The sequence below is a fragment of the Mirounga angustirostris genome, unplaced genomic scaffold, assembly GCF_029215605.1.
Source record: "Mirounga angustirostris isolate CCGP_5_RB_7025 unplaced genomic scaffold, mMirAng1.0.hap1 SCAF_5, whole genome shotgun sequence".
NCBI lineage: Eukaryota > Metazoa > Chordata > Mammalia > Carnivora > Phocidae > Mirounga > Mirounga angustirostris.
The window spans coordinates 65879514-65898507 of record NW_026991713.1 but is presented as its reverse complement, the minus strand read 5'-3'; the positions used below and the strand labels follow the sequence as shown (position 1 = coordinate 65898507).

The window sequence follows — 18994 nt, the reverse complement described above, 5'->3', positions numbered from 1 at the left end:
AAAGTTCTTGAGCATTTACGTAAGTGATATGATATGTGATAAGTGATATGTTATCATGTACTCTTCTGAAAAATCTGTTGATGTAATCTATAAACCCTCTCCCTGGAAAAACATGTATGTATACATATTCATAACGTATACTGTTGCCTAAAGTTGTAGGGATTGACGCAACTTCTCTTTCTCAAGTCCATCCATGCCGTGAAATATAATGCTAATTTGACACAGGGTCCAGGAAGTTAAAAATAAAATTCATTTTCTTAAGTTAAATTAAAAATAAGACTGACAAGTTTTGCTTTGCAATGTGTAAGTGTGTGCTACATTTTTCTGGTGAATTTTTGCTCACAGACATGTGAAAGCAGATATCTAAGTTGCAAATTGTACTATTAATAGTTTCAAAGGATTTTTTTAACCTCCAACAAAAGTAATAATGGTGATAATGATTCCCTACATTGTTTTAGTCTTGCAGATTACTCCATTGGATCCGCTAAAAAGCCATGTAAAACAGCAAGGTATAGGTTATTTTCATTCCACAGCTGAGGATAGATATGTTTGAAAGCTTTCTTGACATGTCCAGGATCTCGCAGATTGAAAACAACAGACCACATCCAAAATATAAGATCCCTGACTTCAGGCCAGTGTTTCTTCTCTATTGTGAAGTGAAATGATTTTTACGATACCTGATGTGTCTTCTGTAAATATTATTTGGTTAATCTTTACAAAGACCTTGGCTAACGCTAAATCTTACAGAGCGCAAACAGAGGAGATATTTCTGATTAACTGGCTCAGTGAGGTACCATTCAATTTTAGAGCTATTAATTGCTGACTTTCAGTGATGTCACCACTGTTAATGTGTTTGGTCTTTGAAAATTTAGAATGATCCAGACCTGTCTGGGTAATGTCAACATTATTCTGCTAATGTTGAAACATCTGTGGTAAATGTTAATTTTTCAGGGGATTGAGAAAATTAAACTTTCTAAATGTGGAGTTGCTAAATACAGAAATACAAGTGATTTCCCTTAGGCTAATATAACTACTAATCACATAGAGTAACCAAAATGAGAGCACTTTCAGGAATGGTATATGAAATTTTTACTCCCTTAAAGCCACACTTCCTTCATGTGTGTGCATCTTGATTGAGAGACCATTTTATAGTTTAGTCCATTATTTAGAAGCATAATGGTAGTTACACTTTGAGCAAAAGACAGTGCTGTTGCTTCTCAGCTCGTTGGGTTTAGGGCTAAATATGTGTATGTCCAGTTATTTCAGTTATCCAAACAAGTAAATTAGACCAACTATGAGGTGATCCTATGAAATGCCTGACAGTTTAAGTCTTGAAAGGGCTGAAAATTTGAACCAAATGTAAAGCAGTCTATTCGGTGGGAGATGGGGAGCTTATATTCTTGTGACCTCAAACCAGTAAAATGTAGGCAACAATCCTGGTATTACTGCCAAATTCTACCCAGGTCTATAGTCTTAATATATACAAATATGAAAAGAAATAAATACAAATCATTAAGATTTGCCTGGATTTTACTTATCTGCTTACCAACCATCCATTAGCAGGAGCTGGTATAGTTGGATGAAAGTTATTAGAAGAATTGCTGCATTCCAGAAATCCTAGATAACTCCAATGATTTTATTTAAAAAGAGTTACCTCCTTGCAAGATCTCTGTGCAAATTTATTTATTGCAGCAATTGTTTGTCATAGTGAAAAACTAGAAACAATTCAATATCAATAAGGGATTCAGTAAACCCATTATGGTACATTTGCACAAGGGAAAATTCAAAAGCCATTTAAAAGAATAATATGCAAATACATTCAAGGCATATTGTCAAGTAAAAAAAGGAAGCTGCAAATCAGTATTATAAGATGATCCAATTTTATCAGTAACAATATATTTATTAAATTTTGCATAGAAGAAAACCTTGGAGTAGCTATTTTTAAGGGTGACTTATATAAATATTTCTTTATAATTAATATATTTATGTAATGTTTTAGTTTTTCACAATTAGCATATATTTGTCTTATAATTATAAAAATGCCCATTTAAAAAATAATCAGGAGGGCTCCAGAGACATTGAATCCGAGAACTAGGGAGGAAAGGATGTACTGAACCCTTATTATGTGCCATATGTTATCTGACTTCATCCTCACAATGACCTTGTGAGCTGGAATGTAATTCTCATTTTCATAGATGGAAAAATTAGACTCAGATGAGTAAAGTCACAGACAATGACAGAAACAGACTCTAATTTAGGTGCATCAGACTCCAAAAGTCTATTCTCTACTCAAGGGCTTGAAAATATTTTTTTAAAGTAGTAACATGTCAGATACATACAAACAGGGCCAAGGGAACCCGGAGGGACTAGTACCTACTAGTCTAGAGAAGCGATGGGTCATGGGAGCAAACAGAAAGAATGTGTGTCTTGTGGGGGGGGGGTGCTGGGGGACTCCAAGAGTAGGGGAACTGAGTATGTTTGTTATGGTATGACAGGACATATAAAAGATAGCTAGCTAGCTAGCTAGGTAGGTATGGAGGTAGTAGGAAAGGTATCAGAAAGGTAGGTAGAAGAAAGATGAGATCCTTACATGACAAGCCAAGGAGTTTAAGTTTTAACCTGAAAATAATGAGGGCATGCCGAAGAATTTTATGCTTGTGAGAAGCAAGACTAGATTTGCATTTGAGAAAGTGAATTTGGAGGATAAATCAGAGATAGGAGCAGGAGAAACTCAAGGCAGGAAGCCCAGTTAGAAGGCTACTGCAAGAGTCTGAGCAGAAACAGTGACCACCTGAACTGTGACAGAGAGACTAGAAGGAGAGGAGAACTTTTCAAGGCAGGTAAAAAGCAGAATGGACAAGGGTAGGTATTTGAATGATCAGGATTAAGGAGGGAGGGAGAAGTTTAGGATGACACCTATCATGTTTGGCTCAAGAAACTGGAGGCTGCTGGTATTGTTCATTGAGAGAAGAAAGAAAGAAGAACGGAATAGCAGGTTTGGGGACTGGAGAGGAGGTGAGGAAGTAGGCACCGCTGTGTGATGATAGATGCCAGGCCGTGCAAGAAGACATAGGCAGTAGGACATAGGAATTAGGGGTCTGGATGCCTTCTGAGGGTCAAAAACTCCATAGGACCTGTGAAGCTGGTGGGCAAACATATCACCTGGAACACTATTAAAAATACACATTCCTAGGTTCTACTCTAGAAATTATCATTTAGTAGGAATTATAAGAATCTGTAGAACCAAGGAATTGGTGGTTTTATTATAATGCTCCGAATGTCTATCCAGCCAGATTTTTGCTTTAGCACAACTTCTCAGGACATACTCCAATGGGCTGGCTCTGTGAAGGCTGTCTCAAGGAACCACCCCCCGCCCCCATATTTGGCTATGCCTTTCAGATACTTAATTTTCAGTTTTATGAAATAAACTCAGTCATACATATGAAACATCAACTGTTCTGACAAAGACAGTAATAAGCACTAATGATTTAATTTTTAAAATTTAAATGAAAGCCATAATAGCATTTGAAATCAAGAAAGCTTTTATTTTCTATTTTACTTCTAGAATTCATTTGGTGGGATCCTATATAATATTTTCTTAGATATTGTTATTTTTCATTAAAGGACAGCAAATCTACTTAAGAATCCTTATTTTTAAAATTTCTGAATATAAAGCAGCTGTTTTTCTGTATTTAAAGTGCTTGTTCATTGCCGTAAGAGTTTTCTGGTTTATTGAACATTCTTTAGAACGTTTAAGTGGTAGTGAATATTATATGCCCTTACCTCCAATGTTCTGCATTGTAATGGAAACAAAAGCTCCAATTTTCCCAGGCCATCCAAATGCCTTTTCCCCTAGTTTTTCATAAATTAAAGACCCTATAATAAGAAGTAAAAACAAACAAACAAACAAAAAAGAACAACTTTTTAAAAGGATTGTTTTAATGACTAAAATATTTCTATAATTGTACACTGGAGTCTCAAATGTGTACATAAACACCACACAGAAATTATAAACCCCAAAGATGCAATCTCAGAAGCCAATACAAAATATGTTAAATGTTCTCCAGACAAGAAGCAATGGCTTCATTCATCTTAGCTCTGTGCAGCAAGTCAGAACTGTTATTTCTGTCATCCATCAAGACTCCTTTTTCCTATTTGGCTTGAACCTGAGCCAGTTGCCTTTCACTTCTCTTAGCTACCCTAATTACTAAAAACATTGAGAGGCCATGTCATTGGGGTCAGAAGAAAATGAAATGTGAAATTGACTAAAATCCTATAGTTAGAGAGCAATAGAATGAACTACCCTTTAACAAGAATCAAAATAGAACATCTTGGACTTGAGCGGTAGCATACCTCCTTCCTTGGCGGTCTTTAATAAAAGGTGAACTGAGTAGAGTGATAATATTGCTACGGCAAGCAGCATGATTCTGGGAAGGGAATAGAGAGTAGACAATAAATTTCTATAATAAATAAGACATCCTCACATTAGATATTATCATAAACTATCGCACTGGTCCTTTCAACCATTAACTTTCCAAAAGCATGTGGGTTTTTGGGAAGCTGAGAAATTCTTTTCTGAACTCCACGCATACCCTTTGCTGTCACAGAACTGGAATTTGCTGTATTTTATGTGCTAAAATATACCACCGGAAATTCCCCACTGGCCGAATTTGGTTCATAACTTAGATGCTAAATGTATGGCAAAATTAGCAAATACTCTATCTACTTATTCAGCATATGGGTATATGTCCATCATATTTGTGTGCTATTCTCAACAACATTTATAATTGAAGGACTATTTGACAAGCTGGCTAAGCCTTAATGTAAAATCTAGAAATACCGAAGCCAGAGCATGCAGTCTAACCTGCATTACTACTGATCCTGCACATGAGATAACAAGATACTGTGTGAGCCGGAGGGTCGGGCCGTTGCCTGTATAATAGAGCAAACAGAGAAAGGGAAGGATAGGGTGCAGAAAAATGCCTTTTTGTGTTGGGGTCAGAAAGAATCATTTCTGGCTCTGGACCCTCTACAATGTCCAAGGCATGTACGGATTCTTTATGCATAGAGTGATCAGTGTTTCTCCAAAAACAAGAATTGGAAAGCAAAAATAAGAGCATAGATAAAAGCATCTATATAACAAATAAAGGAATAATACTAAACTTCACCTGACATCTAAAGCAAAAACCAAAACCAAAATAAAACCCTTATTCTTTGTTTTACATGACCAGAACACATTAAACACTTTCCCCACAATTGATCTAATTCTTTGGTAATTCCTGATGAAGTCAATGTTGCAAATGTATATTTGGGCCATGAGTTACAAATTTTTATAACTACTCTAGCTATCTTGTGCTCTTGTTTTCCACAAAAAATGTTTATCAGAACTGGCTAATCAATGACTTATTCATATATGTTTCCATATGCCTTGTGAACTTAACCTGTTTTTAAAGATGAGATTCAGATTACAGAATTTTATTTCCTGGAAAAATAATGAGCATTCCCTGTATTCTAAACACATACTTTCTTTGGCAGAAAATACTAAAAGTAAAACCAGTGAAATCCTGTGTAACTCGCTGTGAGTTAAGGGGGATAGCCGAATTCAATCTGTGCTTCTTGGATACACAGAACATACCTCACGATGTCCAACAATGTAATTGCTCTGGACAGTTTAATCTGTTAAATGTTTAGGTCTGAAATGAAGCCCTCGGTTTTAAAAGTGGCATATTCTGCTCCCTTGAAAATGATCTTGTGACCCTAGGCCTAGGATCGGGGGAAGAGTCTCTTGTTTCTATTCATCAGTGATTGATGACAACTTCCTAATTGGAGAAGGCAATCTGTCTTAGAGATAGTGCCTATTACAAAAGTATACAACTGTGTGTATGAATACATCTCTAAGCCATTAAGATTTAGAGAATAAGAAAAAAAACTACTTTGTTTCAAACGTGACGTTAATATAAAAACCCGTTCAGCTAAAAAATATTATACCCAAAACAGATCAGAGCAGTAACACAATATAAATATTTATAGCCCTGCCTGATCCTTAGCCCTCAAATAGCTGTGTGATTATCTAATCATAAATGGTGCTCAAAACATAAATAGCATATATTTATAACATAAGCATTACATTCTTAGACAGCTATTTAACGCTCTAGCGTTGCATTAGGGATGGCGATCTGCATTCACGCTGATGCCTGACTAATATTAGACTATTCCTGTGAAGAATTCCACTGCTGCCAACTGTGTCTTAGAAAATCCCAGGCTGTACGTGATGCACACAAACATCTGTGGCAGTTTGTCACAGACGATGTGGTGCCCGCCCTCCAGGTCGGCTATGTGACCCTGCTACCCTCAGGCAGCCTTTGACCAAGTACATAGGTTTAGGAATAAACTCTGGCCACTCTGCAAATATTTCTGTGCCAAGCACTGTACTAGGTCTTGGGGATACAGACATGTGGTGAGTGAAAACAGAGGTGGGCTCAATCCCCTGGAGATTACAGTCTAGCAAGGGAGAGAGATACTAACCAAATAAATTGGACAACTGCACTAAAATATTAAAATTATGGGGAGTGTAAAGTAAGGTGTTTGTCCCAGGCATGGAGGCCAAGAAAGGCATAACTCAGGGGAGGGTGAGCTCTGCTATGAGGAGTCAACTAGATGAAGAAGAAAGGGAAAAGAATTCCAGGACCTTGTGCAAAGGCCCGTTGGTGAGAGGGGAATATGGCACCTTCTGGGTTGGAGAGAAGGCCAGTGTGCTCATTGCATCAGGCATCTAGGGGGTGTAGGGGATGGCGCACAAGATGGGACCAGAGCATGCAGGACTCTAGGCCTGGTTTGAGGTGGGATTTTTTTCCTTACAGTGTGATGCAGTCGGATCTGCTTCTGGGAAAGATCTTTTTACGGTGAATCACTTTGTAAAATGCTTTCTTTGAACTGGTAGGGCTGTTCCAGTACTTTGGGTGGTTGAGCACATATAGTTTCTACCAGTTGGTTAGGGGCAGCTGGTTGAACAAACACCATGATTAGTCTGCTCTGGTTCGTCCTCAGGTTGCTGTTTTATCCAGAAGCCCGAGAATATGCTAATACTTTCTCAGATCATTCCTGTTCACAAAGATCAAACTTGAGATTGTTAATTGAAAGAACACCAGGTGTGCATGGGCTTTGAACCAGAGGTACTTACATAAAAAGTATGATCCCCGTGTTGGCCATGGCATAGGACAGGCCCAAGATTCCACTGCCCATGATGGCATTGCTCAAGTTGAACGAAGACATTCCGAAGGACGTGGTTCCAGGATGCTTCAAGAAAAAAGGGCACATTTTAAGCAACTATTTGCCAAAGGATGAACCCTTTTCAAATTATTCTTATTCTCACATTATCTTTTACTGGAGGAGCTTACAGTTCGAAATTGAAGAGTGAGATAAAATCACAGTGAATAAAAGTTGTTATTTCAATAAAAGCATATAATTTTCAAAGGAATGCTTGGTTTCAGCAGGTGTCTCGGGTAAAAAATAGAAAATACAAGTTGGGGGGCGCCTGGGTGGCTCAGTTGGTTAAGCGACTGCCTTCGGCTCAGGTCATGATCCTGGAGTCCCGGGATCGAGTGCCGCATCGGGCTCCCTGCTCAGCAGGGAGTCTGCTTCTCCCTCTGACCCTCTGCCCTCTCATGTGCTCTCTCTCTCATTCTCTCTGTCTCAAATAAATAAATAAAATCTTAAAAAAAAAAGAAAAAAGAAAATACAAGTTGGGTAATGTAAAGAAGGGAAAGCATGTCTGATTGCAGATTACATTTGGGTTAGAATGATTTCTCCAAAAAACAAATGAATTTCATAAATGATTTATGTAGCCATATGGCGAACAGGAAAAACAAGTCCTTATTCCAGTAAGGGCCTGAATAAACAGAGAATGTGCTGATCAAGGCTTGGAAAATTTCAGTCACACTGTTTTCCCACAGAGACCTAGGTAGATCAGGCACCCTCGAGTCCTGTTTACTGCCCAAAAGCAGAGATTCACTTACATGTTCATCATCATAATCTGCCAGCTTCTTTTCCCCTAAAAATCCATTTGTCAGGAATTTCTGACTTTCAGCATCTTCATTAGTAAATTGACTGGATGCACATACAAAAAAGAAAATGACGGAAAAATATCTAAGTAAATGCTCTGAATTATATTTGTGTTTCAGGTGATCTAAGTCACTGAATCGGGGAGGAAAAACAAGGCACTTAAAACTTTTTTTTTCTTTCTTTTGTTCCCTCATACTAGTGTTCCTTCCAGACCAACAACTGAGCTCCATTCATGAATATACTTTGGGAAGGAGAAAAGTTATGAAGGAAGAAAATAATTTTTTAAGCCATATTTCTTCTTCCCACAAGAATTGTGCCAAAAAAAAAGAATAATTACAGCTAATTTTGTTTTCACTTTGAGCCCTCCCAAAGAGAAGGTATAGAGCAGTGACTGAGTTTTCTCTGTTACTACCACACTATAATCAGATGATTGTATTAATTCAATAAATATTAAGTGCCTAGGCATGTGGTTTTCATCTCATCCGATGCTCAAATATCCCTATGAGAGGAACTTTCAAGCCCCTGCTCTACAGATGAGGTGACCCTGGCTCAGAAAAGGGAAGTAACGTGCCCACACCCACCCAACTCCAAGTCTAGGGTCTTCCATGGTGCCCTGCAGTCCCAGGCAGGACCCCATAGCTGGTGTTTTCCTTTTTTCTTGGTTCCACCTGTGTATTCACATATCCCTTGCTGGAATGTAGTTCAGTGGTAGCTCTGTGTTGTGTTTGGTTGTTTTTGAGTGTGGGTCTACAGATTTTCATGACTGAAGATATACTCGAACTATTTAGACAATGAGAAACTAAGAAAAACGTTAAGGAAAACCATGAATTGGTAGAAGAGCTGGGAAGGAAGTAGGGCTTTCTGTCTTTGCCATCAGCAAACACTGTGACTGTGGTCTACTTAGGCAGAGGCTGGACACCGCCCATGTCTATTCTGTACAGGTCCTGCGGTTATATGCCAGGGGTCTAAGGAAATGGGTCCAGTACAACCAAGTGTCCAAAAGGCTTGACTAGTAATCACAGGAGATCTGTACAAATTATCCTTTATAACAAGCTAATCCTGAAAATATCTTGAGAGAAAGAGATAACAAGGTTACTTTGGGAGACTATAGAACAATGTCAAGTGTAGGTAGGACCAGCAGATGAAGTTACTAAGTTTGATGGGCTTTTCTAGATATTCACTGTGGACAAACTAGGAACATTTCCCGGCATTCTCCTCTTCTTTCCATGGAAGCATAATGCCTGCCAATGCTTTCTTCCATCCCTGCACGAACCCCTGCGCCCCCTGCTCCCTTTCTGTGCTTTATTTTAATAGTCTGTAGTTAATAGACTTGCTATGTGGAGACTGGGACATAATGTTCATAGTTGGAAACAGACAAAATAAGATAAAATGGAGCCTAAAACAGGCCTAAGGGTTAGCAAACAAAAGTGTCATCTGGATTTAAACTCTGGAATGCCAACATTCTATTTCTTTACCTCAACCCATAACTTAGAATCCTTTAGTCCATGAGTAGATTTTAAGATTTAAAATGTGAAAGTAAATAGATTTTTCTCTGGAATGCCAACATTCTATTTCTTTACCTCAACCCATAACTTAGAATCCTTTAGTCCATGAGTAGATTTTAAGATTTAAAATGTGAAAGTAAATAGATTTTTCTCTCTCAAGGCATTCACATGTTTTTATTTTGGCATGAGATGAATTGTAATCATAAAACATGACAAGACTGGATAAACTATATGAGAAATGTTTTGAATGTCTTAAATGTTTTGATACTGAACCCAGCATGTATTGAAAACATAAGTATAATGATTCCAAATAAATGAATTATGTTCAATTTCCCAACAATTTACATTGAAGGGATCAATCCCACCAGACATAAGCAAACCCATCTTTTTAAAGTAATTATAAAATTGCAAAATGATGACTGGGTCTGAGTCAGGAGTTAAAAGCTAAGTCACTGTAAGCAGTCCCGAACACATTGTATGAAGCTTAACAGAAGCATTCCCAACTTTCCGCTGTGGCTTTTAGAGGACCAAATCGAATGACCCTGTAGGACTGTTCTCGGGATGGTGTCCCCCTCTGCTCAGCCACCTCTGCTGAGTTCATATCTATGTGCCTCCTTCTCAGAAACAAGAGCCCTCAGAATTGGTCAATTTACTAAAGGTGACAAGTGAAGGGGAAAGAACCAAAGTTTATTGGGGATCAGCTATCTTTCAGGCATTCATGTAATTAATCCTCAGAAAAGTAGGTGCTAGTTGGTCATGCTGCATTTTTCACTGAAGCTCATGAGAAGGTAAATATCTTCTCTCAACTCAGGCAAGCACTCTGCAGATCCCAAAGCCCTGTGTTCTGCCACACTGTGCCTTGTCAAGAGTTGCTCAACCTAGAAAATGCCACGAGTTACATCTCCATCATCTCCCTAGTCCATCGGCACACAAGCTGACTGCACAGGTCTGTGGAGGGAGAATAGGGCTTCCTCCTGATGGTCTTTCCTGGATGTTGTGAAATGAAATGAGATGTCCTTGTTTGAGGGTCATATTCTCTACTTCAGGCCTAGATTTGGTCAAACATTTCCTTCTAAATGTCTGAAGTCATGCATCATTGTGTTTGATACCATTTTGTGAGAAATGAATTTCCTTTATCAAATGTCTATTGTGCAGCTACTATGTTCCAGGCAGTATGCTATGTGCTGGGTCCACAGAAGCCAGTAGCCTGTTGTGGTGGAATGATGGAGGAGAGCGGGCACACAAAGGAGGGGTGGTCACTTTCACCCGAGGGAAGGCTTCATCAGAGTTCCAACTTTGAGCTGTGTCTTGGAGGATGAATGGTATCAATGGAGGAAGGGGAAGGTGGATGAGTGACACAAAAAGAGGGCATTCCAGGCTGATGGAGCAGAATGAGTGAAGGCACAGGGAGCTGGAAATGGCTCAACAAGGCTTTCCTACAAAAAGGGAGCAGAGCAAGGTATGAACAGGAGAGCCAGATCAGGGACAAATCAAGAAGGGCCTTACATGCCAAACAACGTATGGCCCAATCTTTGTCTTATAGCTAATGGGAAGCCACTGAAAGACTTTACCAAGGGATGGAACCTGAGTTACTCTCAACTGTAGAAGATTACTTTTGCAGGGATGTGAAGAGCTAGTTGGAGGAGAGCAAAATGTAAGACAGGGAGACCAAGGGACAGGAAAGGCTGTTCTAATAGGTGACAGATGATGAGGTCCTAGAGTAAGATGGCAGTAGAATGGGTACAGAGAAGAGGGTGGATTTGAAACATTAAAGAGGTAGAACCAATCAGATATAATCAAACACTGGATGTGTGGCTGGGAGAAGGGACGATTCGAGGTTGACAGTCAGGGTCTTTTGACTGAGTTGCTACAAGACAGTGGTGATTTTCACCATGATGGCAATTACTGGAGGAGGAGGAGATTTTGAAGAGAAATACAGGAGTTCAATATTAGACATCCCAAGTTTGACTTTATAAATGAGGCAATTCAGACACATGAGGCACCCTGTAGAGACGTGTGGTAGATAGTTGGATAGAGTGACCTGAAATGAAGTGAGAAGTCTAACAGGCTGAAGACATGGCACACATTCGGTGAGTGGAACTGAGAGTTGTCAATGAGCTTGCTCACATGTCACTTTTAGTGACCAAAGAATCACCACAGAATTCTGGAGATGCAGCAACATCGAAGGGGCAGTCAAAGGAAGAGAAATCTGAGGGGAAAATAGCCCAAAAGGTGAAAGAAGTGATAGGTTATATAACTTTGAATGTTCTATATTAATGGGGACTAGAACACTGTAACCTCAATTCTAAATTAGTCACACACAGTCTAAATCAGACTGACATATAATGATGATATAATAATGAACTTCAGGATCAGAGTTGATGTGTGAACATCAATGTCATGGTTATCTTGCAAATAGATAATGAGTCCAATTCTTCCTGACAAAAACCTTGTTTTTCACATCCATAAACCTGTCATTTTACCATGGAACCTGGTCATTTTTAATTCCATACCTGCTCATTGCTGCCTTTTCTAAATTACCCATCCCGGTGTAGCTATCTTGAGCACTTTCTCCACTGACGCTCTCGTCATCAGGTTCAATGTTGACATTTCTCAGCTCCATGGGATCCATTTGAGCTGCCAGCACCTCTTGTCCACACACAAGCTCCTTCAGTGTAAACAGTATACTGCACCTTCAGCCTCAGGCTCTTCCACTTTAGGCTGGTGTTCAGAACACTCTTTCTGCAAGAAGAACACGAAATAAATCATAATTTCCTTTAAATTAGATAAGTGAAAATAAGACATACTACTTTGTGTATGGTCTCTATAGAAACATGAAAAGAAAGTACACTCCTGAACACTGCCCTATAAATTTATTTCTGGCAAGTTTCCTTTACCCAATACAAAAACAGAAAATCAAAGAGAAGAAGGAAAGTCCTTTAATAAATCACTAAATCATCGGATATTTATAGAGTACCTATGTAGATGAACATGGCAGGTGCTCTGCTAGTCACTGTGGGAAGAAAAAAAAAAATACAACCTGGCAGCCATCTTCAAGAGGCTTTCCTATTTGTAAGCAAATTGCCTGATTTTAAAAGAAAGGAAGACGAAAGTAAATTGTTGACAAAGATCTGACAAGGCAGAATCTAACAGTGTCTCTACCAGCAGTAAGATAGGAAAATTACTGCTTGAATTTGCTAATTGGGTATGAAAGAATTCACATCACCAGAATGCCTAATAACATGCAACACAGGGTAGGATCATGCCAAGGGAGATGCTTTCCAGGCACATGGATCATGAAGCCAAAGCTAAGAATGTAACAAAAGGAAGCACAGGTTTAGCTTTGAATCAGCATCTGTCACCATCCATATAAAATTAAAATGCATTTTAACAGCAAAGAGACTGAGCTTTTAGGTTCTGCTCTGCCTTTAATTCATTGGATCCCAGCACAAGTTAACCTTTTTTTAAGATTTTATTTATTTTTGAGAGAGAGCGCGAGAAAGAGTGCATGTGCGCATGAGCAGGAGGAGGAGCAGAGGGAGGGGGAGAAGCAGGCTCCCCGCTGAGCAGGGACCCCCCCCCCCCCCCCCACACACACCCATGTGGGGATTGATCCCAGGACCCTGGGATCATGACCTGAGCTGAAGGCAGACGCTTAACCGACTGAGCCATCCAGGCACCTTTTTTTTTTTTTTTTTTAACTTCATTTTCTTCAACTATAACGTGAAAAGGGGTGGACTGGCATTGGGTTTAAAAAAAAAAAGCTATGAATCCATCATATGCTGTTGATACAATTCTTGTTGAACTGTTAGAGTGGTAGAAGTACTCTCACTCTTGGAAGGTGTGGTTCTGAATATGCACTACCTATTTGGTAAGAATATCCCAAGCACAGAAACTAACATAACAATTGCTCCAGAACTCAGGAAATCCAAAAGTCCCCTGACAAATATAAAACCACATGGGAATGCCTTCGCAATCCAGCGCCCAGGCAGCACATCTGTGGAAGGCAACTCACACTTGCTGAGGTCACGACCCCAAGTACAAACGCCACAGAACACACGTGGAAACTCAGGATGAGTGTCAGTAAGCATGAGAAAGAAGATTCATTCATACCTGAGTAACTAGAGCTAGCAAAGCAATCTAAAAGGGACTTTAAAACTATATAGTAAAAACTAATAGGAAGATTCAAAATAAGAGCTAACATCCATAAAATAAGAACATTATAAAAGATGATCAGGCTGGTTTGAAAAAGAGCCAAAAAAGGAAGTTTAAAAATTAAAAAAAAAATAGTCATTGAAATAAAGAGAACTCAGCTGAAGGGAGAGTCATGAAACTGAAAGATAGATCCATGGAAATCACTCAATTATATCACAAATAGGTAAAGAAAGACAAATATGAAGTTAAGAGACATGGTGGGGAAGCAAGAATAAGAAGTCTAACATACTCCACTTGCCCTCTTATTATGAGAGAAGTATGAGGCCAGGGAGAAGCAAAACAGAAAAGACATAATGGCAGAGAATTGTCCAGAACCAAAAAAAAAAAAGACAGTAGCTCTCAAGATTTTTTAAAAAGCACATAGTATTTCAAGCAGAAGGAATAAAAATGAATATATTCATTAATATGATAAAGATAAAGAGAAAAATTATAAAAGCCAAAAGAGAGGTTAGAAGATACGCCTACTGTTAAAGAAAAAATAGAAACTTGTATTAAATGAGTAAAAAAGATTCCTCCATCCATCACACAGACCAGTTTCACCGAAGAGCAGGACCTATGAATGACCGTTTCTATTTTTAGTTCTTGTTAGTTATTCTAAATTTAAATTATTCACTAAAACCTCTCTGACATGGTTTATCAATTCTAGACTTAAGACGAATGACAGGTGAGGAAATTAGCATACTTCCTTCTATCCATCCTTCTCACAAGCTCCTAATTGTTTTAGTTAATGAAATACTTTTACAATGTTGAGATTCATAATACTTCCATACTCTTCTGTAAAACAATGAAGTCTCTCATAATTTTCTGTAGGTTGTTTTGAACACTAAAAACCAACAATCAGCACTGGCAACATTATGATTGTGTAAATGGTATGCTCTAAAGAACCAAGTGGTAAATTTGACTACATAATAAATGATCTGGAGGTCCTCTGTTAGTAAAACATTGCAAGTGAATTTTCCATCCTTTTACTTTCCACCCTCTGAATCTCACTCAGCTGCCAATGTCTCTGAACACCATTCCATCTTCTATCTTCAATTCATTTTGCATGGTGCTGGAATCCACCTGGATAACTCTTTTCACACAATGTATCCATGTTTGTAAACAGAATCTCTGAGTTCTTTCACGTTGGAAAAAAAAGCTTTACTTTGCCCTTAAAATTTGTTTGAAGAAGTATTGAGTAGAGTAGAAAAACATAGTTTACTTTGTTTTTTAAGTTTTTATTTAAATTCCAGTGAGGTGACATACAGTATATTAGTTTCAGGTGTGCAATATAGTGATTCAGCACTTCCATATGTCACCCGGTACTCATCAGGACAAGTGCCCTCCTTCATCCCCATCCCCTATTTCACCCATCCTCCCACCCCCCTCCCCTCTGGTAACCACCAGCTTGTTCTCTATAGTTGCGAGTCTATTTCTTGGTTTGCCTCTCGTTCTTTATATCCTCCTTTGCTTGTTTGTTTTGTTTCTTAAATGCCAAACATGAGTGAAATCATATGATATGTGTCTTTCTCAGACTGACCTATTTCATTTAGCAGAATACTCTCTAGCTCCATCCATGTTGCTGCCAATGGCAAGATTTCCTTCTTCTTTAGGGCTGAATAATATTCCATTGTATAACACAGTTTCCTTTTAAGCTATATCTATCTTATTTTTCAACCTGTCCACTAATTATTTTTCACAATCATGTTTTTAATTTGTAATAATTTGGTCTTCATCTTCTCCCTCTTTTTTCATCCTACCCTTTTCGTTTGTTTTTACAGAGGCAGTATTTTCTCAAATCTTTCTAAAGACATTGACTGGAAGTTTTCAAAAGCTCCTTTTGTTCCCTAAATTATGTATTTTTCTGGAGTTAATTCTGTTTGTTCATCTTGGTCCCTCTCTCACTTGCTGGTTTTCCTTAAGTTCTTAGTGATCCTAGGTTGTCTGTTCTTCTTTATGAATGAAGAGTATGGTGGTTAACTTAGGTAGTACTTGGAGTTTCTCTTAAATCTTGCAGGCCCATTTCATTAATGGGTTGCTCCCTTATAGGTCCTGTAAGTGGCTTCTCTGCAGATGTCTATGTGGAGCATCCTGGAGAACGCCACTCCCGGATGCAGCAGGCACTCTCGGAGAGGTTTCTATGGGAGCAAAATGTTCTCATGTGTTTTCCTCTTGGGTGGAGCTTCTGTTTCTGCTTGTAATCCCTCTTTGTCTGCTGTGGAGGCCCCAGTGCCATTTGTAAAGTCGGGCTTTCTTTTTTAAATATATATATATATACACACACACATATATATACACACACATATATATATATATACACACACATATATGTATATGTATATATATATGATTTTGTTTATTTGAGAGAGAGAAAGAGAGAAAATAAGCAGGGGGAGGGGCAGGGGCCGAGAGAGAAGCAGGCTCACGCTGAGCAGGGAGCCCGATGTGGGGCTCGATCCCAGGACCCTGAGATCATGACCTGAGCTGAAGGCAGGCGCTTAATGACTGAGCCACCCAGGTACCCCAAGTCAGGCTTTCTTTCCAGACTAGATCACAGCCTTAACCTTTGAGCAAAGGTGGTGGCCCAAACAGATGAAAATGTCCAAACTGAGATTCCTTGGCGAAAACCTGGTCATTGGTTGCCCATAAGACACACCTTCTCTTTGTATACATTCATTTCATTTGGAGTTGTTGCCAGGCTCATTCTGAAAAAAAGCCCACTTACCCTGTGAATTTTTTTACCCTCGTTTACCCGGTTCCTTTTCTCTTTCACAGATTTTCCTGTGCTATCTGCTTTCTGGCTTCTAGGAAATCTTCCAAACTTGTGTTTATTATGAACACTGCTATTATTTTTTAGAACTTTCGTGGGTTTTTTTCTTTTAAAAGGTATTATTTTGTTTAAAGCTTCATTGCTTGAATTCCTCAACACGAGGTCCCAGTCCTCCATTCTTACCATTGACTCCCAAGACTTCATATCCCAAGGTCCATCTTTGGGCCAGGCCTCTTCTCTGAGCTCCAGCCGCCTATGTCCAGCCTCCTAACTGATGTATATACTTGCATATCTCAGAGGCAGTTTAAATTCAATGTGTCCAGAATCTAACTTGCAACAGTTTCCTCTTCTTCCAATGTTTCCTATCCAAAGAATATTGTTACCATTTATCCAGGTACTGAAACCAGAAGCATGAATCTTCTATTACAAATTTTCCTTTCTTACCCCACCCTCCACATCCAGTCCTTTACAAAATCTGGTTGATTTTACAACTCGTCAACATATATTCTCAAGTTAATCTACTACTTTCCATTTCTCCCACCATCACTCTTGTCCAACTACTATGGTTTCTCTTACTCTGTCAACTACAGCAAACCTAATCCATGTCCTTGAATCCTCTCTTGTCTCCCCTCCCCCAAAATTCACTTTTCGCACAACAGCCAGAATGATCCTTTTTAAATTTTATTTATTTTATTTTTCAGAATGATCCTTTGAAAACTAAACTTAGGTCATATTTATTTGCTTAAAACTCTTCCATGTGTTCCCCTTGTTTTTAGGAGAAAGTCTAAGTGCTCAACAAGCCCACGAGGCTCTGTGTGGCTCACCCTCTTCTCTGGTCTCCTCTCCTCCCCAGCTCGATGTTCTAGCTACAGTAGCCCTCTTGCAATTTCAGGAACTCCCCAGGTTCTCTACTACCTCAGGTCATTTGCACATCTGAGCCATAATTCCTGGAATGCTCTGCGTTCCACGCTTTACTCAGTCAACCCCTCTCGGGGACTACAGGAATATACACGGCAGTAGACCTGGAAGCTTCAAATTCCATTTCACGTCGTACTTATTCAAAGGAACCTCACCGATTTCATTCATATTAAGCCATGCTAACCTGGTATATATCCTGGATATATATAAAAAAATATATCCAACACGGTGGTACTTACTACGTGCCAGACACTGTTATAGAGCTTTACATCTATCAACTCGTTTAATCCTCACAGCAGCCCTCTGAGATAGGTACTATTTTGGTTCTTATTCCCATTTTACAGATGAAGTCATGGAGGCACAGAGAGGTAATGTAGCCTCCCTACTATGCCACCTCTGTTCTGCTCTCTCTACCACAGAGAACTAATGCCAGACACGGAACAGAAACTCTGGCTCTGGTGATACATATAACAGGGTATAAATCTTGGCCAAATTAACTAACTTCTGACTTTTCTGTCTTACCATATGTAAAATGAGGGTCATATCATTTACCATAAAGCAGCATTGTGAGGATTTAAATGATGTATTTTAAAAAAAGATTTTATTTATTTATTTGAGAGAGAGAGAGAGAGAGCACCAGCAGGGGGAGGAGCAGAGGGAGAAACAGGCTTCCCGCTGAGCAGGGAGCCCAGTGTGGGGCTGGATCCCAGGACCCTGAGATCATGACCTGAGCCAAAGTCAGATGCTTAACTGACTGAGCCACGCAGGCCCCCCCTTCTTTCTTTTAATAATCAGAATTTAATTACTCTTTATCTGCATGCAAACATATATAGTATTTTATATACGTATCTACAATTTTTATAAAAGAGGACTTTACAATTCTCAAAATTCACAAAAAATGTAAGCAAGGTATATACGCTTCCCAAATAAAGAAATTGAGACCTAATCTCATGTTATTTATACCAGTTATAAAACATTACATTCTCTTTTGACTATGACATGATATAACCCATGAAGTATTAAACAGTGATTTAAGATCTCAACCCCAAATCCTAATTTTGGCCCTGGCCAAGGTAAAGCTGGAACACATTTTCATAACTTATATTTTTAGCTCTGAAGATTCTATTATTGATCTATTTTGAGTAAACAACAGCTAAAACAAAATTTAAAAAGAATTAGAACATTATGAGCAACTAGATATTCTGCATCACTTGCCTGCAGCACAAAGTACATACCTTGAGACATTCAGACCATATCATAATTATTAAAATTTATTAACATGATTATACCTCAGTGTGGAAGTATTTTACAGATGGTATTTATTCACTCAACAAATACTGAAAATGAAATATGAGCCAGAAACTATGAAAGAGAAAGCATGAATCAGACAGAATCCCATGGGGCACCTGGGTGGCTCAGTCAGCTCAGCATCTGACTCTTGGTTTCGGCTCAGGTCATGATCTCAGGATCGTGAGATTAAGCCCCATGTTGGGCTCCGTGCTCAGCATGGAGTTGCTTGAGATTCTCTCTCTCCCTCTCCCTCCGC

At 38.9% G+C, this 18994-nt stretch overlaps 1 protein-coding gene across 2 annotated transcripts in view; it reads right to left on the bottom strand.

Moving 5' to 3' along the window:
- Nucleotides 1-18994, bottom strand: part of SLC38A4 (solute carrier family 38 member 4) — a 67488-nt gene that overhangs the window by 14566 nt on the left and 33928 nt on the right. Inside the window, exons 2-7 of one of the 2 annotated variants that reach the window (XM_045873568.3) lie at nucleotides 16714-16892; nucleotides 12080-12308; nucleotides 8016-8106; nucleotides 7181-7296; nucleotides 4354-4427; nucleotides 3784-3876 (exon numbers count right to left, since the gene is read on the bottom strand). In XM_045873568.3, the coding sequence (XP_045729524.1) occupies nucleotides 3784-3876; nucleotides 4354-4427; nucleotides 7181-7296; nucleotides 8016-8106; nucleotides 12080-12198 (493 nt within the window). In that variant the 5' untranslated portion in view covers nucleotides 12199-12308; nucleotides 16714-16892. The remainder of the gene's footprint in view (nucleotides 1-3783; nucleotides 3877-4353; nucleotides 4428-7180; nucleotides 7297-8015; nucleotides 8107-12079; nucleotides 12309-16713; nucleotides 16893-18994) is intronic. The other variant, XM_045873567.3, reaches the window with a different exon arrangement.